A 21,750-nucleotide genomic window follows, 5' to 3' on the forward strand; every position below is an offset into this window, starting at 1 on the left:
CCGGACTGGGGATCGAGCCCGCAACCCGGGCATGTGCCCTGACCAGGAATCGAACCCCAATCGCCTGGATCCTAGGTCGATGCTCAACCGCTGAGCCATGCCCGGCCAGGCGCCTCTTTTCTAATATAGGCATACATTTCCCTCTCAACACTGCTTTACCTGTATCCCACAACTTTGCATTTTAATTTTCATTCAGTTCAATGTATTTTTAAAATTTCCTTTACGATCTCTTCTTTGACTCAGGGTTACTTATTATTATTATTTTAAAAAATATATCTTTATTGATTTCAGAGAGAGGAAAGGAGAGGGGGAGAGAGAGAAACATCAATGATGAGAGAGTTGTAATTGATTGATCGGCTGCCTCCTGCACTCCCCAACTGGGGATTGAGCTGGCTACCCGGGCATGTACCCTGACTGGGAATCGAACTAGGATCTCCTGGACCCTAGGTTGATGCTCACCTGTTGAGCCACACCCGGCCAGGCCTGGCCATGATATTTTGAGGGCTACTATGCTGAACGGCATAGCAGTGAGGGCTGCAGCTCTCTGTTGATAGCTGGTAATGAGTCTTGTCCTCAGCCTCAGACTTCTAAGCACCTGGCTGCTATAGAAACCATGAAAGTGAAGCATATTTTGATTCTACAAATAAAATTGATTTGGTAAAAAAACCCCAACCAATCAAACAAAAAAAACCCCAGACTAAAGAACAGTATGGACAGACCCTTGCATTTGTACAAGGTATAGTAGGAGAAGAAGCTCCTATTATTCAAATTTCTGCTCAACTGAAATATAATATTAAAGTCTGTGAGTACACAGTAAAGAAATTCTAGTACCCCCAAGAAACTTTATTTCAGAACCCCAACTTATTGTTATTAGACCCTTAGAAGTCAACAAACCTGGCTGTGAAGTTGATGACCTTAGGGGTGTGGCCTGAGGTAGTATCTAAAAGGAGCATTAAAGGGGGCCAAGAGAGAGAAGTCAGACCTGGTATTGTTTCCAAAGATAGTGAAAGAAAGAAAACTCATATGTGAACTGATCTTTTCCAAAATTGTATCACTGTTTGTGGAGCATAATGATCTTCAGTAGGCTCCTCCTGGAGGTCTTATTGGAGTTGGAACAAAAATTGACCCCACTTTGTGCCAGGCTGAAAGAACAAACGGTAGGGCAAGTTCTTGGTGCAGCTGGAGCTTTACCTGAGATCGTCACAGAATTGGAAACCTCTCATCTCCTACTTAGACACCTACTAGGTGTGTGCCCCGAAGGAGACAAGAAAGCAGAAATGGTGCAAAAGTTATCTAAGAATGAAGTGCTCATGGTGAGCATAGGATCCCTGCGGACTGGAGGAAGAGTTAGTGCAGTCAAAGCCCATTTGGGTAAAATTGGTTTTAGCTAATCCCGTTTGCACAGAAGAAGGAGAAGAAACTGTCCTTAGCTGAAGAGCTGAGAAACACTGGCGTTTAATTGGTTGGGGTAAAAAAATAAGAGGAGTCAGGCCAACAGTAGATGATGACTGAAGAATTTCAGTTGAATAATACATTTGGATAAAGTCAGGTTTTCTCTTAACAACCTAGGAGTATATTTTCAAAGCAGTACTGGGGAATGGATTTCACAGCTCATTATCTTAGTGGCAGCTGTTATTCTCATTTTTTGGTGATGGAAATTTAACCTCTAGCGTCTAGTACTAAAATAGAATCTACAATAAATGCAAAAATTGGCATAATGCTGGACTGGATCTTCCAGAAATTAATCATCCCCAAATAATGTCTAATTTATGTATCAATGCAGGTTTGAAATGAAACTATTTGCTACAACCAGCTTTTGCTGTAGCATGCATACCATCAAACCTGTTTTCAAACAAAATTTTTCCCCTTATTTTCATGATTCATCTTTGAGTAGCCCTAGGCTTGAAAGGGTTGTTATACCAGTAAAAACCTGAAGACAAATTCTTGAAGACCAGCTTCCCTTTGCCTTATATTTTATGGTTTTTGGTTTTGCAATTTTGAGTGAAGAGAAATGAATAGATTCTACTAAATTTATCCTTTAGAGCATGCAAACAAAAACAAAACAAAACAAAAGCTCTGGCTGGGTAGCTCAGTTGATTGGAGTGCTGTCCCATACACCAAAAGGTTGTGGGTTTGATCCCCAGTCAGGGCACATATGGGAGGCAACCCATCGATGTTTGTCTCACATTAATGTTTCTCTCTCTCTCTAAAAATCAATAATAATAATAATGATAACAAAAAGATATCCTCAGGTAAGGATTAAAAGATAAAAAACCCGCAAAGTAAAACAAAGAAAAGAAAAACATCTCTTACCCGTGTATTTCCCAATGTTGCAGTGAAGGGAATATCCCCTAGGGCCTCTTAGAGAAATTATTTAGGAGCAAGTGAGTGGGTTGTACATGATAAATCTGCTCCAACATATCCCTCTCCCTAATTCTTTGGATTCCTTGCTCTGAATCATGCCGTTGGGTTTCTGGTAACTCAGCTTCGTTTACTGTACGCCACTACCGAGTCCAGGCCTTAGCCAGTCAGTGAAAGAAAGATCGAATCGGTCCAAGTCACTAGAGTCCGAACACTGAGTTTGGAATCTCTGAGCCCTTATAAATAAAGCCGTATCAATACATTCAGCCCCATCTAAAACTGTGTTTCTTCCTTTCTGGTTTAGCACACTTAGGACCCAACCCCACACATATTCCTCAAGTTTGTGTCTGTATAAATCAGCAAAATCTTTTGGTTTGTGCATCTTCTCCTCTAGAGTCAGATTTTGTACTTGTCCCTCTACTTATGCACCCAAGGCATCCATTGCACATTAGCTACCACAGGTGAGGCTCTTAGAGTCTTTTTTTTTTTTTTGCAATCCTCACCAGAGGATATTTTTTCCATTGCTTTTCAGAGATAGTGGAAGGGAGAGAGAGAGAAACATTGATGTGAGAGAGACACATTGATTGGTTGCCTCCAGCACGCACCCTGACCCTGCCAGGTATCGAGCCTGCAGCCTGGGTATGTGCCCTTGGCTGGACTCGAAGCCTGGACCTTTCAGTCCAAGGGCCGATGCTCTAACCACTGAGCCAAACTGGCCAGGGCTGGCCCTTAAAGACAGAGAAGGAGAGGCTATCCTTGCCAGCCAGTGAGATTTAGCGAGGTCTGGGTAGTTAACATCCTGAAATATATCCCAAAGCCCCTTTGCCCATTCTTAGGATCCTCCTCAAGGCCTTGGATTTAATGTAAGACCTGCTTGTGATTTGAGCTTATGATGTAATTCAACAACCTGCAGCATCCGGTTTCTAGTATATCGGCCCTGTGACTGCAGGAGTTGAGAGATTCATTTAGGAAGTCTTCGAAGCAGCCCGATCCTCTTGAGCCAAGAATTTAAAACTTGGAGCTTTCCATTTGCCTTCTTTGAGCTCACCTGTGCAGCCGAAGCAGCCAGACCACAGCAGAGCCCTCGATTTCCTTTTCCTCGCTGTGGTCTATTGTAACAGCCGTGTAGTCTGCCAAAGCCTTGCCTTCCAGGCAGCCCCAGGTGGTAAATTAAGTTGCTGGTTTTGCCATTACGTGTGGTAACTGCCTTCAAACCCAGTCAAGTCGGATAACTGCTCCCAGGTCTCCTCCTTGAAGGTCTCCTACCTGACTCTAGTTGCAGGAAACATAAACCACTCTAGCATCAGGAAGCTGGCTGACCCCATGGACATACTCCTGCAGCCGTGACCCATGGGTCAGGAAGCCGCTACTTCCCCCTGCTACAGCTGCCCCTCAGTACTCACAAAACAAATGGCCCTGGCTGGTGTGGCTCAGTGGTTAGAGCGTTGGTCCGTGGACTGAAGGGCCTCGGATTCGATTCCTGGTCAAGGGCATGTACCTGGGCTGCAGGTTCGATCCCCGGCCTCAGTTGGGGCGCGTGTGGGAGGCAACCAATCGATGTTTCTCTCTCTCTCCCCCTCCCTTTCTCCCTCCACTCTCTCTAAAAATCAATGGAAAAAATATCCTCGGGTAAGGATTAACAAAAAACAACAGCAACAAAAAATACAAATGACTGACCTCCGGACACTGCTCCAGCAAAACTCAATAGCTCCATGACCATGCTTGCCAGCAGAAACCACAGCAGCAGGAGAGGATCTTTGTCTCATTTCCACCTTCCAAATATGATTGAATTGCACCTAATGAGTGGGACGCAATTCACACCCTGGTTGCAAGGGTGTCTGGGAAGGGTACCTTTTAGCTTTATGGCTTGTGAAGCAGGAAGGCACGGGTTCGGAATGGAGCTGAGTGACAACCCATCCCATCCCCTGCGTTTGGATTTTGCAGCCAGTTTGCCTGGTTTGTATTCTGGCTTTGTCAATTATTTAGCTGTGTGACCTTGAGAAAAATCAGTTCACCACTCTGAGCCTCAGTGTCTTCACCTGTAAAATGAGGCTTATGAATAGGGTGGTTGTTAAAATTAAATTAATGTGTGTAAAGCACTTAGCATAGTGCCTGACACATAGAAAACATTCACTAAATGTTAGTTATTATTATAATAATTGCCAGTGCTGTTATAATCCATTCAGGATGAAACAAAGTTGAATAAAACAGGGTACCTACCTTCAAGGAATTTACAATCTCATGGGGGAGGTGAGAAATAAATAGCTAAGTATGCCATGTGGCAAAATGAAACAAAGGCAGTTGGAAAACACGGTTCTCAAGCTCCAGAGAGACCAGGATTGGAGATAAACATTGAGCTATCCGCTCAGAGATGACAGTAAAGTCAAAGAATAAAAATAAGCTTGCTGAGGGAGAGGAAGGGCTGAGGCCAGCCGAGAGGCCTACGTCAGAGGCCCAGGCGGGGACGCAGACAGGCAGAGGTAGCAGGACGAGGGAGTGCTGTGGCCTGGGTGCCAAGAGCAGCAGGCTTCAGGGTCAGGTGCCACAGGGTGAAAAGATGAGCAGGTAGAGGAAGCTGTTTGGACTCAGACTGGTGGCCTTTGAGGGGCTTTAGTGGCAGTGTGCAGGAGGGAAGTGGAGAGAACTTTGGGGTGAGGTAGGCTGACAGTCTACCCTTTTCCAATCCCTTTGACCTAAAGGCACACACAAGTGGAAACCTAAATGTGAGGGTCAGGGGCAGAGGGATGTCTGAGGCAGGTTCTCTCCTTACTCCTGCTTCCCTAGTTACGCAAGGCTAATTCCATCATCTTCAGTTTTGACTCAAAAGCCACCTTCTGTCCAGGCTGCCCAACTTAAAATTGCAACCTGCCTCTCCCCTCCTATGGTAGGCAAAATAATTACGCCTCTCTCAAAAATGTCCACGTCCTAATCCCCAGAGCCTGTGATTATCTTACCTTATATGGCAAAGGGAATTTGTAGACGTGATTAAGGTAAGGATCTTGAGATGATCATGAATTGTGGAGCCAATGTAATTCAAAGGACATTCTTACAATGGGGAAACAGGGGAATCTGAGTCAGAGAAGGAGACGTGATGACATGGAAGCAGATTCCAGAGAAAGAGATTTAAAGAGGTAATGCAGTTGACTCTGAAGATAACAGGTGGAGCAGAACTCAAGGAATGCAGGTGGCCTCTAGAAGTTGGAAAAGGCAAAGAAAATAGATTCTTTCCTAGAGCTCCTGGAATGCACACAGCCCTGCCCCTGCACTGATTTTAGGACTTCGGACCTCACAAACTGTAGGATAGCAAATGTGTGTTGTTTTAAGTCACTGAGTTTATGGTTATTTGTTACAGCAATAATGGGAAACTAATACATCCCCCAACCCCTGATTCCCCATATCCTGTTCTATTTTTTCCCCATAATGTTGCTTCTAACAATTATATAATTTACTCATTACATTTATAATTTATTATCTGTCTCCCTCTGCTAGAATGTAAGCTCCACAAGAGTAAGGATTGTCTGTTTTGTTTACCCCTGTATCACCAGCCCCTAGAACAGTTCTTGGCACATAGTAGGTGCTCAATAAATATTTGTTGAATGAATGGGATGAGATAGAAACAAAGATGGGTGCAACACTTCCTTCCCTGGGGGCTGTAGGTTCCTATGCCATTATAAAAGTTAACAAAAAAAATTTGTTTTGTATTTGAATTAGCATTATATGATTCAAAAGGTGCAAAGGATATGCAAGGGAAAGTATGTCTTCCTCCCACCTTGATTTCTCCTACGCCAGTTTCTTCTTCAGAGACAATCATTATTTCCAGTTTCTTGAATATCTTTCCAGAGATCTTTACATATACAAGGATATATACATATGAATATTATCTGGATATATATGTGTGTGTGTATACACACATATATATACATACACATATATATAGTTGTTGTTTTTGCCTTTTATTTTATTTTTAAAATATGTCTTTATTGATTTCAGAGAGAGGAAGGGAGAGGGAGAGAGAGATAGAAACATCAATGATGAGAGTCACTGATCGGCTGCCTCCTGCTGGGGATCAAGCCTGCAACCTGGGCATGTGGCCTGACTGGGAATCGAACCTCTATCTCCTGGATCCTAGATCGATGCTCAACAGCTGAGTGACGCCCGGCCGGGCTGTTTTTGCCTTTTTAAAAAAAAAACAAATCACAGTATACGATACCTGCCATTCTGCCCCTTCCAGTACCATTTATTAGTTTAGTATCTGGCTTGGATTGCACCTACAGAGAGGATGAGTGAAATGGGACAGATAATTCCATACTATATTCTTGGAATTGCTAATTTTCCCCTTTGGCACTTGGGGGACTAAATGGGCCACCCCTCCCAAAGTCATCTTCTCACAGGGATGAGGAAGGTTGCCCCAAAGGCATCGAACAGTGTGCTCTTTAAAACAGGCCCGTCGGTGGCCTGCATCGGGAGGGCAGGTGTGCTGACTGGAGGCGCAGCTTGGATGACTCTCAGCCTTGCCTGCCTGTGGGAACCCCGCAGGGAGCTCTTTCAGCATTTGCTGGGAGTCTGCCGCCCCTCCCCCAGGACAATTCAATCAGAGTCTCTGGAGATGGGGAGTGGGCCTTGGTATTGTTTGTAAAACTTGTCTGGTGACTTGAATTGCAGCCGGGGCTGAGAACCCCTGGGTTAAGCTATAATATATGGAGGACAGGGCGTGGGACTGGGAATCGGGGGATGTGGCTTCCTGCTTTAAGCTCTTAGCGCAGTGGCCTCAGACAAGTCACATGATCTCCGTGAATCTCAGGGCCTACCTCAGAGACAAAGCCCGTAATACCCACTGCCTTGCATACCTCACGGGATTGTAATGAGGATCGAATGCTTAAGTGCCCTGGGAATTGCGGGACATTGTCTGATGGAGGGATAGTCATGTCAGGTGCTACGTCTCGGGTTACTCCAATCAGCCTGACTCAGCTGCAAGCCCTGCTCAGGCTCTGCCAGGGACTTTCTGCTTCACTCTTAGGCAGGCCCCCATCCCATCCATCACCCTTGCTGGGTTCAGTCTGTTCTCGGGCCTGTCTGCTCCCTGTCCCACATCTGGTGGCTGACCCATCAATTTCTCCTTTTTAGGGGCCCTAAGGAAGGCTGAATTCCCCTGACTAAATTAGAGTGATGGCCACCCAGGCTGGTGCAACCCTTTGGGGGCGTTCATCAGACCTCTGGGGCGTCTGTGTGTCTGAGCAAGCACATTCTGTATTATACTTACACATTCAGAAAACAGAGGGGCGGACAGGGCAGGAAAACTGCTCTGGACGCTTTCCTAAAACAGATCTCAGAGAGTAAAGCTCAACCATCTTCCCCAAAGACTCACCTCCTGTAGATTTCTGCAAAGATTGAAGTTTGGGGTGGAAAAAGTAGGGGTTGGAGAGAGAACAGAAGCAAGTGAGGCAGGTGATTGTTATGTTTTCAGAAGGGTGAGCAACACTTCAGCAGGGCACCTTGCTTTCAGGTAGAATGCTCTCCTCCAGGTAGTAGAACCCAGGTACTCAGAGGCCACAGGGGTCCCTCTCCATAGAAGCTCCCAGATCAGCTAGAGCAGCCCTTGCTCTGTCCACTTTGTAGGCTCTCCTCTCCTTCTCTCAGGGCCCTACAGTGAAAAGATTTCCACCTGTCCCTCTGGGGACTTCTCCACCACCCATAGGGGCTGCCTGTCCTAGTGTTGTCCTCTGGGCCTTGAATAGTTTTCAGCTTTTTTCCACCAGGGACCCCCATATTGTTAGAGACTGCAGAGTAAACACACTATATTTCTTAGTAAAAACACAGTTTTCCATTTTAGTCAAAGATTCATTACCTTGGATCATCATGCACCCCCTTTTTCACTTTCCTTCCTCTCCCCACTACAACCCTCTTTGCCTGCTACGTCCAGGCCTGTAACACTGATCACCTGCCAGCACGCTATAGCTTATTGTTTATTATCTGTCTCCTGTCACCAGAATACAAGCTTCATGAGTAGAGGGATTTTGTCTGCTTTGTTCACTGATGTATCCCTAGTGCCTAGAAGAGTGGCTGGTACATAGTAGGTCCTCAGCGAGTATTTGTTGAAAGACTGAATAAAAATGCACATACGTTTGACCATTAGGGTATGAGCTCCATGAGGTCGGGACAATACCCACTTTGTTTACCACATGCATACTCAAGGTCTAGCACAGGGCCTGGCACAAAGTAGGTACTGCATAAATATTTGTTACTATGGTAGGCCAGCGTGCCATCTCTAAGAATTTATCATATATTCTCATATAGCATACCTATTAATCACAAATATAAATTGCATGTTGATTAACATTAATTGCAGCATTTTTGCAAAAACTAAAACTACTGAAGACCAAGATATCCATCACTAGAAGACCTGGGTTAAGCACATTTGTACTCCACACATTTAAGTACTAGGCAGCAATAAAATAAAATAAAATAAAATAAAATAAAATAAAATAAAATAAAATAGGTGTATGATTTACAGGAGATTAAATATAATCCTCCTTTCCCCACCAAATTTACTTTGAGAAATTTATTGAAATTTATTCTGAGGGTCCTTCTAAAATAATGACCCCAACATCATTCCTATACAGATGCCATTAGAAGTTTTATGTAAAATGTCATATTGTGCATGCTGTCTCTCAAACTAGATGGATGACAAATTACTAAGGCAAGGATCAAGAAAGGCCTAGATATCACTTGTCAAATTGGTCTGGTAACTGTGATTGGACATCAATTAATCAAGGTTCTGACTTCTGGAAAGAATTTGGAACATAGTACTTATTCTTTATTGCAGTTTGAGAGATTTGTGTGATAATAAACATTCAACCTGACAATGGGTAGGAAAAAAGTAATCAAAAACATCACCAAAACAGGAAGTGACAGAATGCATAATCACTGCAATTCTGTGCTCCCCCCATATTAGACTAATTTCCTTTTGGTAAATGGAATATGCATATTATAGATTCCAAATGAAGGTAGCAGAGACTTCAAATGTAATCATCTGGGTCAAAAAAAAAGGTAGGTCTACACATACTGTTTCAGAAAGGTGTCCAAGATGTATTGTGAAATGAAGGCAGTTTGAGAAATCAAGGTGTAGAACAGTGTGATCCCACAAGTATAAAATAAAATGTGTTTGTATATGTACAGTTTAAGAAACTATTTTACAATGGTTGCCTCTGGGGAATGGGATGGGAAATATTTAATCTTATTTCCTCCTGGATTTGGTGTGTTACTTTTATATAAAATATGTTAATTTTCAAAGGTAAACTATCATCCTAATCAAAGCATGTGATTAGTTTTAGACATCCATTGTTTTCACTACTAGATGACACTTCCAATGAAAAGCAGAGTTGTGACATTTCAGTTAGCTTTAAGTTGCTTTTTGTTACCTAAGTGGGTGATTACTTAGGGGCACTACCTATCTAGATGGGGGCCACTGGAATATTCTTTCACCTGCAATGATCGCATTTACTCCAGTTCTAGCCAGACCTCTACTGCACTAAAAGTCATATCCCAGTTGAGTGAAGGAGCAGAGCATAGGGGACCATAGGTTTGGGGGGTGAATGTAGGAGGGGTAGGTGGAAAAGCTATGGGTGGGAAGCACTGGGCAGGGGTCCAGGATGCAGAGAGGGAAGGGTGGGGAGAGCCAGCTGTGTCCTCTGGTCCTGCCTTTCTCTTTCCTTTGCTCTTTGTCCTTGGCTTCCTTCTCTGGCTGATTTCTGCTAAGGAGCACCTAACAGGCAGGGGTGTTAAGATCACCAGGTCTCTTCAAGGTTAAGATTTCACAATTCTATTGTAGTTTCCCCACGGCCCTTGGCCCATTCTCTCCTCTTCCTGAGAAGGTGTTTCCAAAAACACAGACCCTTCCTCTGCCCACTCCCCCACCTAAATAAGACCCCTGGGGTCAGAGGTGATTCCTGCCTCATCAGAGATAGGGCTATTGGGTAAGGGGATTTGCACACAGAATGAAAACAGCCAAGGAAGACACAAAGTAAAGTTCAGTGACCTCTAAACATTTTATTGGCTTCCTGACCCCACCCCAAGGGGGGCCCCACTTCTGCTGCCTTTAACGTTTTATAACTTTGGTGTCGTTGACCTCAGACACTACTTTGCCGTCCACAATCCTGCGAGTGGTAGTTGTTTGGATGGATTGCATGGAGTGGCTGCTGTCCAGGGCATCACCAAGACTGTAACAGAAGACCAAATCTCTGTTGTAAACAGCCCCACAGAAAAGGGAGACTAGGAAAATGGAAGAAAAAAAGCCTCCTACCCCTGTGCCTTATCTCCAAATTCCCCTTTGTTACTTCCTCCTTTCAGGGAAACCCAAGGTCAAATTCCATTTGTACGCCAAGTATGGCTAGGGGCAATACTTAGTGCATTCTCTTCTCCAGGAGGGAACCTCCGTAACTGTTACTTCCTTGCAGACATAGGGGCACTCACAGAGCACCAGCTCAGTGCTCAGTGGGGCTTTCAAAAGCTCAAGATTTTGGAATAAGTGACATATTGACCCTGGCTTGTGTGGGTGGGAGAGCCCCACTTACTTGAAGTCCTCCCCTTCTTCCAGCAGGCGGCGGTAGGTGGCGATCTCAGCCTCCAGCTTGACCTTGATGTTCAGCAGGGTCTCGTACTCCTGGGTCTGGCGCTGCCCCTCTGCCCGAGTCTGGGCCAGCTCTGACTCCAGGTGTAGCAGGATCCCGTTGAGCTGTTCCATCTGCATGGTATAGCGCGTCTCCACCTCCCTCAGGCTGTTCTCCAAACTGGCCTTCTGCGGGGGCCACAGGGAAAAGGGTTGGGTGAGCCTTGAGATCCAGTGGAGGGAGAGTCTACAACTTTCCTCAGAGCAGTTCAGAACTCAAGACTTCACTCTGCAAGTTTTTTGAGCACCACTTTGTGCAGGTGCTAGGGTAGGAGCAGTGGGAGATGCAGAGAGTAACAACTCTTTCTGAGCAAAAGGAATTCATGATGGAAGGGGTAGGATATGGGCTAAGACAGGATGGGTCTGAGGCAGACAGAGGTCAGGGGTTAGGAGGAGTTGGGGCAGGTGAAGGGAGGGCTCTTACCAGATTTCTCATCGAGTCCAGGTCAATCTCCAAGGACTGGACCGTACGCCTCAGCTCTGTGAGTGTCATCTCAGCAGCTCCTATCTCAGCAGTCTGCGAGCTGACCACTGTGGTGCTCTCCTCAATCTGCAGGGTGGGCATGATCCTTAGGTTCTTCCTTCCCTGCCTGCTTCCCTCCCACCCTTGGGTCTCTGTGCCCAGCCGGCATCCATCTCTTTCCCTCTTGTACCTGGTGGGACCAGTACTTGTCTAGCTCCTCTCGATTCTTCCGAGCCAGCTCGTCATACTGTGCTCGGATGTCTGCCATGATCTTGCTGAGGTCCTGAGATTTGGGCGCATCCAACTCCACAGTCAAACCAGAGTTGGCAATCTGGTTTTGTAGACCATTTACTTCCTAAAGATAGGGAGGAAAAAAGTGAGGAGGGGCTCAGGGTTGAGCTCTAGTAAGGCCCTTCAGCTGTGACTGCCTCTTCCAGGCCTATAGGATCAGTTGGAGAACAGAGGAAACTCTCAGCTTTGCACTCCTGCCTTTCTACTCTGGCTGTGTAAAATGCACCCCCTCACTGCCCATACCTGTCACTCACAAGTGCTTTCTCTCTCCTCACTTCACCCTGCCCCTCCATCTACCCGCCTTCCACAAACCTGCTCCTTACACTTTCTTCCGGGAAGCCCTGCCAACCCCGCCTGCTCTCGCTCCTCCATTGCCCTCGCTCCTGGTGCTAGCTGCTTCTATCTTTGTCTTTGTCTCGTTCTCTCACCCATGGCCTCTTGACCTCATCATGTTGTAACTCAGGTGACCCACTGAGTATGGCAACAGTTGCAACAGTCTGATCAAGAAGAGCCCAGGCTGGTTGTTCTAAACATCCCTGTAATGCTACTTGCAGGTAAGCCTGCCCCATCATGCCCCCAGGCTTGTCCTGGCCCCTGGTTCCTGGCCTGGCCAGTGGCCCCTGCTTGCCTCCTCGTGGTTCTTCTTCATGAAGATCAGCTCCTCCTTGAGAGCCTCGATCTCTGTCTCCAGCTGCAGCCGAGTGATATTGGTGTCATCAATGACCTTCCGGAGCCCACTGATGTCATTCTCCACAGACTGGCGCATGGCCAGCTCCGTCTCATACCTGTGGGAGTGGAGGTGATCAGATCCATAAACTTCTCAACCCCTGCCACCTCCTAAGAGCAGCATCATGCTCACTGCAAACCAGAAACTAAGGCAGGAATCAGATGGTAATTCTGAGCGCCATTTCTGGTATGTGGGGGGACAGTGTTCCCAGACTAGGTTACATGAATGAATAAATTGATGGAGTCTAACTCCCATCCATCCAGCTCCAACCACAGTTGAACAAGATCCCATTGCGAGCCCCTAGCTGACCCAGCTCAGGAAGCAAAACATTCTTTGCGTCACCCCTAGCTTTTAGTCCCCCAGCCTTACTTGACTCTGAAGTCATCAGCAGCAAGACGGGCATTGTCAATCTGTAGAACAATACGCGCGTTGTCCACAGAATTTGCAAAGATCTGAGGATTGGTGAGAGATATTGCTCCGTGAATGAGAAGTCAATGATGGGATGAGTGTGCTATACGTCTCAGTAAAAACTTCCTGGTCCCAGGAATAGCCAGAGGCTATCCCCTTCCACCTGTGCCCCTCACACTGTTCCCTCCTCTCCTGAAGTCTCAAGTCCCAGGGCTCCCACCAGTCTCCTGCTTACCCCTCCTTCCGGGCCTCTGATGGCTGGCTGCTTGAAGTGAGCAGCTACTACGCAAGTCCTCTCCCTGGCCCTCTCCTGGCATTTTCCCCTTTAGTGCACCTGTTACCCCTCCACCCCCACCCTACCCCACCCCACCCTCAGGTAGGCCTCCAGTTTACTCTTAAGATGACTCAGCCTTAACCACATCCGCTTAACCCTCCAACTGTCCCCACCTGGCCAGAAAACAGTGTCTGGGTCCTCCATGTGGGCCTTGTCTCACCTCCCTCCATGCTGTCCACTTCCCAAGCTCTGGCCTCCAGTTCCCACAATCTCCAGGGAAAGGACCCACCCATGCAATGACCACCCTTGGGCTCCCTGTGGCTAGAGGTATGTATGGAAATCCAGGGCATTCCTAACACCCTTCCTGGACAATAGGAGGTGGGGTGGAAATAAAAAGGGGGGATTAAAATTCCTATCCTTGGGAGACCAGCAGGAAGTACAGGTACTGAGTGGGGCGACAAACATGGCTGGGAGTTGGGCTGCTCCCTCCATGCCCCCTTACCTGAGCCCTCAGGTCCTCGATGGTCTTGAAATAATGACCCCAGTCTCTGACCTGGGGTCCCTTCTTCTCCAGGTGTTCCCGGATTTTGATCTCCAGCCTCCGATTATCAGCCTCCAGGCTTCTAACCCTCTCCAGGTAGGAGGCCAGGCGGTCATTCAGGCATTGCATAGTCTCCTTCTCGCTCTGGATGCCCCCGATGCCCACCATCCCCCCGGCCAACCCCGCGGCCAGGCCCCCGGCCCTCCAGCCGCTCCGCACGCTGGTGGAGTGGGACACGGAGATCCGGGAGCCCGAGCCCCCGGCGCCTGCATAGACGCTGGCCGCGCTGCTGGCCGGCCGGGCCCGGTAGCTGGGCGACTGCACGGAGCCCAGGGTCCGGTAGTTTGTGGAGAAGCTGGAGCGGGTGCTGAAGCTCATGTTGTCCGGGGAGGAAGGCGACAAGCCGGGACTCACGTTGCAGCGGCGGAGAGGGTCAGGTCCGCGACTCAGTTATATGGCCGAGGGAGGGCGGGAGGGCGGGCGGGAGGAGTGGGGACCTGCCGCGGCCCCGCCCCGCCCCAGCCGCCGCGCCAGCCGCAGGTGACCGCCCAGGGGAAGGACGGGCGCGCGGGCTCGGACCCCGCCGCCGGCCCCTCGGCGCAGCCCTGCCAGGCCCCCCTCCACCCCCAGAAAGGGGGTGACTAACCGGGAAGGACGTGGGCAGCAGGTGGTGTTGGCCCTGGCGGCTGGATTTCAGGGCAGGAAATGACGTTATTATTTCCCTCCCCAGGTAGAGGAGCTACTGGCCAGTTGAGAATTTGGGGGTCTGGGGGGAATGAGCCAGTGGAGTGGGGATTGTCTCCATAGATGTTCTCTGCCGGCAGCCCAAGTCCTGCCCGCTGAGGAGATCTTGGGGGGATCCTGGAGCCCCAGGAAACCTGGGGAAGAAAAGGTGGGGGCTGGAGAAGAGGAAGGGAGGCTCAATCTTGAGCCTCAGATCTGCTGCTTTACACATTCGACTCCTACCACACGTGGGTCCCAAACACGCCCGCCTTCACATGCTCAGTAGCACACACTCCTGCCCGGGTCATACGCGTGGATGTCACTCACCCAGCATGTTCAGACTCCTGAAGACACACTCACTCCCTGAACCCCCTCCCCTCCCCTCCCCTCCCCTCCCCTCCCCTCCCCTCCCCTCCCCTCCCCTCCCCTCCCCTCCCCTCCCCTCCCCTGCCCTCCCCTCCCCTCCCCTGCCCTCCCCTCCCCTCCCCTCCCCTCCCCTGCCCTGGCGGCCTCTGCAGGCCTCCCTGGAATACTTTGTGATCTGCGCAGGGGACACGTTGGCACTTCTGCACACCTGAGAATCAGCCTTGCCTACACCCTTGGGTAAACAAATACTTCCTGAGCACTTACAGTTCCACAAGTAGTTCTTGAGCACCTACTGTGCACCAGGCCCTGTTCTAGTTGCTGGGAGAACGGCAGTGAGTAAGAGACCAAACTTCCTCATGGAGATTGTAACGTGTCTCACATGGTACGGGGCCTAAGAGGACAAACACACACACCTAGAAACAGTCTAGCTGAGACTCAGCCCTGGTGGCCAGCCCCCCTTACTAGGACTTTTCGGCAGGACTCCTCCTTCCTTTGCCTCTCCTCAAAAGGCTCTCTGGGTCCCAAACCTGCCCCTCCCGGGGCTGCCTCCTCCAGGAAGCTTAGGTCAGGATAGGGGTGAAAAGGAGGGAGATTCCCACTGCTCCCTGTACCCGGGAGCTGGACGGCCACCCACTGCGGAGTGATCTGGAGGGGGGGATCCTGAGGTACTGGGCCTTCAAGTCTGTCACCACCAGCAGCTTGTTTGTCCGGCAGGACCTGACGTTACACACTTGTCTGTGCTCTTTGCTCCGGAGTACACCTATTGATTCTTATTGAGCTGCCAGCTGACCCGAAGAGGTGGGAACAAGCAGGAGAGGAGGCCTGGGAAGGGAAAGGGGCCCAGGAGTAGCTGGGACAGTGGATCTGGGCAAAGGCATCTCAGACGTGGGGACTTGGCCCTGGATTGTCCCAGGCCAGCCACCTTCTGGTGATGAAAGCCCCATAGTACTCAATGGAAGCTGGCCAGGGGCAGATGAGGGTGGGAGCTGGCCAGGGAGGGTCAGGGCCTGCTGAAGGCCAAAAGGCAAATGGGATGCAAAGTAGCATACAAATGAATGCCCACTCATTTTACATGGAAGGTTTCTGGGAGATTAGGGGTGCCAACCAGTCAAAGGGGTTTCTCCTGCTGTCACCTTCACAGTCCCCCTTGGGTTCCAGAATTGTTGAGTTGTGAAGAATTGCACAATCAAGTGTATATATTAAGCATGTGATGGATAAGCTTGAAGTCAGACAATTTGGGTGATTTGCTAGCTGTGTGACCTTGGTGAAGTCACTTAATTCTGAACTTCAGTTTCTTTACTTGTCAAGGGGGAATAAAAAAGCTTGTCCAGTCTATCTCCTTGGGTGGCAGTGGATGTAAATGTTAATTATCACTCATTTATTAAACAAATACTGATTACTTATTGCAGAGTAAGTCTCCAACACATCCAGGCGGGCAGGCGTGGGGATCAATTTAATTGTAAAGGTGCTTATGATGTAAGGGCTCTGTGTCACTTAAGACCCCTGGGGGACTTTGAATTCTACTGAGGATCAGGCCCAGATTCCAGGATTCTTATCCAAGCTCTTTTCCAGATCCTTCTCTAATCCCTCCCCCACTCCAACTGCTCAGGACCTTTTGTGGTCTGTGGAGGCTCAGTCCAGGGGCAGGAGGGGGAAAGCTGCCAGTGGGTCTTATCTCCCATAGCTGATGTCAGTGGCCACATTCCTGACCTCTTGCAGCAACCTCAGGTTCCAGCAGCAGCCTGCCCTTTTCCACTACTTCCAGATTCGTTTCTGGTTCAGGACCTTGTCATTCTGTCTGACAGCCTCTGGGAGAGCTGGGGATGGAGGCATTAGGGAGGAGTTTTGGTCCTCAGATTCCCAGCTCTGAGGCTCTCAGACAGAGTGGGGGGTGGGAGGCAAGGTGAAGGAGGGAAGGGGTAATTGGGAGGCTGGTCCTGGGAAAAGGTGGAGCTGGAGGGGCCCTGGTGAGACATTCCCAGAACAAAGTCAAAAGGCACTTAGAGTAAAGGGGAGGGGGATGATTCCCCACCCCCATCCTGCCCTGCATTCCGGTGTCCTGCTCAGGGACAGTGGGGAACCTGAGAGGCAGGTTTAACTACTGAGTAAACTCAGAGATGATCATGATAAGGTTAGGTTAGTTCATTCCTCCCCCCTCCCCACATTCTCCCTTGGAGGGCAGGAGCCAAGGTTCCTGTGGAAACTAGATGGTGGGAGATTAAGGGATTAGGCAGGATCATGAGGCCTGGAGACCTTTAGATTTTGCTTTATCATTTAGACTGGAAATTTCTCAACCCAGAGGAGGGAGAACAGCAACTGAGGGAGAATAGTTTAGAATAGCAATTGAGGTAAGGGGGTGGGGATGGGTTTAGAGCTCAAACTGGAAAGGTGCTGATTCCCATCCTCTCCTCCAAAGGGGTGCTGGAAAGAGTAGGAGGTCCCTGTATTGGAGGAAGCCAGGTGGATGAGATGGTGGCCTGGGAGGCTCCCCAGCACCCCTCAGTAGAGGGCCCAATGCATGCCAGTGCTCCTCCCACAGGAGGACCTTGAGGGCTACTAGAAATTATTTTGATTCAAAAAATTAGTGTAAAGGGTGTACTGGTGAAGCTGGAAGGCCAACAAATGTGGTTAGGTGAGTAGTGGAGGTAGGTGCAATGATGTGGGCTGCAGTTGGGTTGGGTGCAGGACCCAGTCTGAATCTCTCAGGACTTTGGGAATTTCTCTGGAGGTGCTCCTTTCCCATTTAGAGGTCCTGGGGAGGTTTGTCCAGTGTTGAGAGTGTGTGTGTGTGTGTATGTGTGTGGGGGGGTGGGTTCTGAGGGCTCAGACCAGGCTGAGAGGGTCAAAGAAGGCTTTGGCATTTTTCTATACTTATTTCAATTGGGTTTGCACCGAAGGGGTTATTCCCCAGGGAAAAAGGAAGGAAAGATCAGTGCTGAGGAGCACGTGGCTGCTCAGGGATCTTCAGTGTTGAAGCTCAGAGAGGATTCCCTTGAATCTGGCTCTTCTAGGAGCCTCCTCTACTCCCTTGTCCCCCCCCCCCCCCCCAGCAAAGCCAGTTCTCCTAGCAAGGGCAGCCTCCCCTAACCTATGACCTCTTCCCTTTCTGACCCCGGTCCTCTTGGCCTCTCCTCAGGTATAACTCTCTACCAGTGGGAAGAGCGGAATAGAGGCAGGAGGAGACTGCAGCATACGTGCTGAGATACATGGTCTACCCACAAAGCATGAAAGGTTACGTGAAGGATTTTGAGGTCCCCGGGGAGGTTACATAGCATACTTCTATGATGAGACCAACCACACAAGAAACTATCTGTATCCTGGGGCATTCTCACTGAGAGATGAGATGGTGGGAGTGGTGAAACTCAGGAGCAAAGGAATCTAGGCTTAAAACATTACTGAAATGACAAGACTTTTGGGGTGGGTTGAGTGGAGAAGCAAAGGAAACCAGAAGACATCAGTGAAAAAGAAAGAGTCCAGGGACTGGGATGACAGCAGTGGTGTGGGACACATGAAATGTGGCATGTCAGAGAAGGGATTATCAGACTTTGGGATCAGAGCAGATGAGGTCATCTGAGGGTGGCTGAAGGTGCTGGAAATCGTAGGATTAAGGATTCAAAGAAGAGAGGATGGGAAAAGCGTAGATTTTTGGAGTCTGACAGATCTGAGTTTGTATCCTAGCTCTGCTGTTTGCCTGCTGAGTGACCTTGGTCAAATCAGGCGACCAAGTTAGTGAGCTTCAGTTTCCTTATCTGTTGTTGCAGGAAATAAATGAGCATGATAGGACTTGGAGCTCAGTAAATGTTGTTTCAAGATGTTCACCTGCCTCCTTCTGGAAGAATCATCAGCATGGAGATTTGAGTCACTTAGTTTGGTTCAGTTCCACAGTGAGCTGGGAAATACAAAGATAAAATTTTAAAAATAATAATTAAATTGATTATTAGAAGGGAAATATAATCGGGTAAACAAAATACAGTGTATAATGCTATGAAAAGTTCTAAAGTACTACAAAGGAGGGAATAATTCATCTACCCACTCACTATTTGTGAGGCACCTACTGTATGCCGGACTTGTTCTAGGCTCTGCGGATACAGCAGAGGAAAGCCAGATGAGGTAGCTTGCTCTCTTGGAGCTCATATTCTAGGTGTTGAAGGAGGAGGGTCATGGAAACCTCATGGAGGAGGGGGGAGGTTGGGCAGAGCTTCAAATAAATGAATAAGAACTTGCTAGGGAAACAAGGGGTTCAAGAAGAAGGCTTTCCAGATAAAACGACCAGCATTGGGACTTGTTACAGCATCCAACAGTCCCCTCCTCCTGAGTTTCAGACCTGTGTCTCCTGCTGGTCACTGGATATTGTCCCCAACTGGAGGATTCAAAGAAATCATAAATTTATCAGATCTAAGGCTGAACGTATGATCTTCCTGCATTTGTTTTTCTCGTGCTTTTTAAAAATTCAGATTTTGTGGTATAATTGGCATACAATAACATTCACCCTTTTTACATATATACAGTTCGATAGGTTTTGACAAATGGATACAGTTGTAGAACTGCTCCCATAAATCAAGATGTAAAACATTTTAATCACCTCAAAAGTTCCATTGTGTTCCTTTATAGTCAATCTCCCTCACTTACCCCCAGCTCTGGTAACCACTGATTTGTCCCTGTAGTTTTTTCTTTGTCAGAATGTCATATAAATTGAATCATACAGTATGTAGTCTCTTGTCTTTGGCTTCTTTCACTTAGCATAATGCTATTGTGATGCATCCATGTTATTGCAGGTATCAGTATTGTTCCTTTTTATTGCTGTAAAGTATTCCATTGTATGGAGGTACCACAATTTGGTTCACCCATTCACCAGTACATAAATATATGAGTTGTTTCCAGTTTTTAGTAATTACGAATAAAGCCATTATAAACGTTTGTGTACAGGCCTTTGTGTGGATAAATGTTTACATTTCTCTTGGATAAAATACCCAGGAATGGGATTCTGGGTTATATAAGTGTATGTTTAACTTTATAAAAACCTGCCAAAGTGTTTTCTAAAGTAACTGTACCATTTTGCATTCCCACCAGTAATGTTGGAGAGAGTTCCACATTGTCTTTTTTTTCTTTTCTTTTTTTTAATTATAGCTTTTCTGGTGGATGTGTGGTAGTATTTCATTGTAGTTCTAATTTGTATTTTCCTAATGAGTGATGATGTTGAGCATATTTTCATGTGCTTTTGTTGCCATCTGTATTGAACCTCTTCTTTGATGCAGTTTCTGTTCAAATCTTTTGCCCACTTAAAAACATTGTTTTTTATTTTTTTAATCCTCACCTGAGGATGGGCTTTTTATTGATTTTAGAGAGAGAGGAAGGGGGAGAGAGAGAGAGAGAAACATCGGTGTGAGAGAGAAATATTGAACGGCTGCCTCCTATATATGCCCCGACTGGGGATCGAACCTGCAACCTAGGTGTGTGCCCTGATCTGGAATCAAACCTGCCACCTTTTGGTATGTGGGATGATGCTCCAACCAACAGAATTATCCAGCCAGGGCATCAATTTTTGCCTTTTAAGTTTTGTGTTTTTTTGTGTTCAATCTAAGAAATCTTTACCTAATCCAAGACCACCAAGTTTTTTTTTTATGTTTTCTTCTAGAAGTTGTATATTTTTAGATTTTGCATTTTGAGTTGATTCTTGTCTATGATGTAAAGATGGGATTGAAGTTAATTTTTTTCCATGAGGATTCCAAATGTTGCAGCACTATTTGTTGAAAAGACTATTCTTTCTCCAATGGTTTACGTTGGCACCTTTATGTGATTTTATTTCTGGATTCCGTTATGTTCCATTAATGTATAATATTTGTCCTTATGCTGATACCTCACTGTCTTGATTACTGTAGCTTTATAAAACCAGATAGTGTGAGTCCAGCTTTCCTCTTTTTTTTAATCCTCACCCAAGGAGTGAGGATATTTTTCCTGTTGGTCTCTAGAGAGAGTGGAAGGGAAGGAGTGTGGGGAGAAAGAGAGAGAGAGAGAGAGGGAGAGAAACATTGATGTGAGAGAGACATGTTGATTGGTTGCCTTTCACACATGCCCTGACCAAGGGCGGGGAAAAAATCTGCAAGCCAGGTATGTGCCCTTGACCAGGAATCAAATCCGGGAACTTCCAGTGTGCAGGCCTATGCTCTAACCATTGAGCACACTGGTCAGGGCCAACTTTCCTCTTTTTCAAAATTGTTTTGGCTATTCTTGGCCCTTTTTCGGTACATTTTAGAATCAGTTTCTCAATTTCTAAGTAAAAGCTTGCTGGAATTTTCACTGAGACTGCATTAAATTTATAGATCAATTCAGAGAGAGAATTATCTTCTTAACAATATTGAGTTTTCTAATCCATGAACTTGATATATCTCTCCATTTATATAGATCATTTTCTCTCATTAATGTTTTGTGGTTCTTAGCACACAAATCTTGCACATATTTTGTTTGATTGGAAGGTATTTTATGCTTTAAACCTGATTGCAAATGATATTGTGTATTCAATTTCCAATTTTTTACTGCTGGTATACAATCTTAATTGATTTTTGTATATCGATCATTCTATCCTGTAACCATGCTAAACTCTCTTATTAGTTATAGTAGCTTTTTTGTATTCTTTGGGATTTCCTACATAGAATATAATTTCATTTGTAAATAAAGAAAGCTTTATTCCTTCTTTTCCAATCTGTATGCCTTTTATTTCTTTTTCTTGACTTACTGCACTGGCTAACACCACCAGTACAGTGTTGAATAGAAGTGGTAAGATCAAATATGTTTGTTTTGTTCTTAATCTTGAGGGGGAAAGCATTCATTCTTTCACTATTAAAAATGATGTTAGCCCTTTCTGTGCTCCCCAGGGAGGGGTCCATATAGCGTTGTTCTAGGTTCCCATGTAACTTAAAGGGAAACTTTCACA

The 21,750-nt window shown here is 46.9% G+C and overlaps 1 protein-coding gene and 1 pseudogene across 2 annotated transcripts; one reads left to right on the forward strand and one right to left on the reverse strand.

Annotated features, from left to right (window-relative positions):
- The first annotated feature begins 488 nt into the window (after positions 1-488).
- LOC308552861 (eukaryotic translation initiation factor 2 subunit 3B pseudogene) lies at positions 489-1,512 on the forward strand (annotated as a pseudogene). The gene has a single exon. The product of its transcript is annotated as a eukaryotic translation initiation factor 2 subunit 3B pseudogene (transcript).
- An 8,870-nt stretch (positions 1,513-10,382) lies between these two features.
- Positions 10,383-14,364, reverse strand: KRT18 (keratin 18). The gene is made up of 7 exons (XM_081126153.1): positions 13,692-14,364; positions 12,877-12,959; positions 12,409-12,565; positions 11,680-11,844; positions 11,451-11,576; positions 10,932-11,155; positions 10,383-10,577 (listed from the first exon to the last, which is right to left on the reverse strand). The coding sequence occupies exons 1-7, from the start codon at positions 14,106-14,108 to the stop codon at positions 10,457-10,459; spliced, it is 1,293 nt and encodes a 430-aa protein (XP_080982279.1). The 5' UTR covers positions 14,109-14,364; the 3' UTR covers positions 10,383-10,456.
- Between the last annotated feature and the right edge of the window lie 7,386 nt (positions 14,365-21,750).

This window comes from Miniopterus schreibersii, assembly GCF_964146895.1.
Source record: "Miniopterus schreibersii genome assembly, chromosome: 2".
In the NCBI taxonomy this organism is placed as follows: Eukaryota; Metazoa; Chordata; class Mammalia; order Chiroptera; family Miniopteridae; genus Miniopterus; species Miniopterus schreibersii.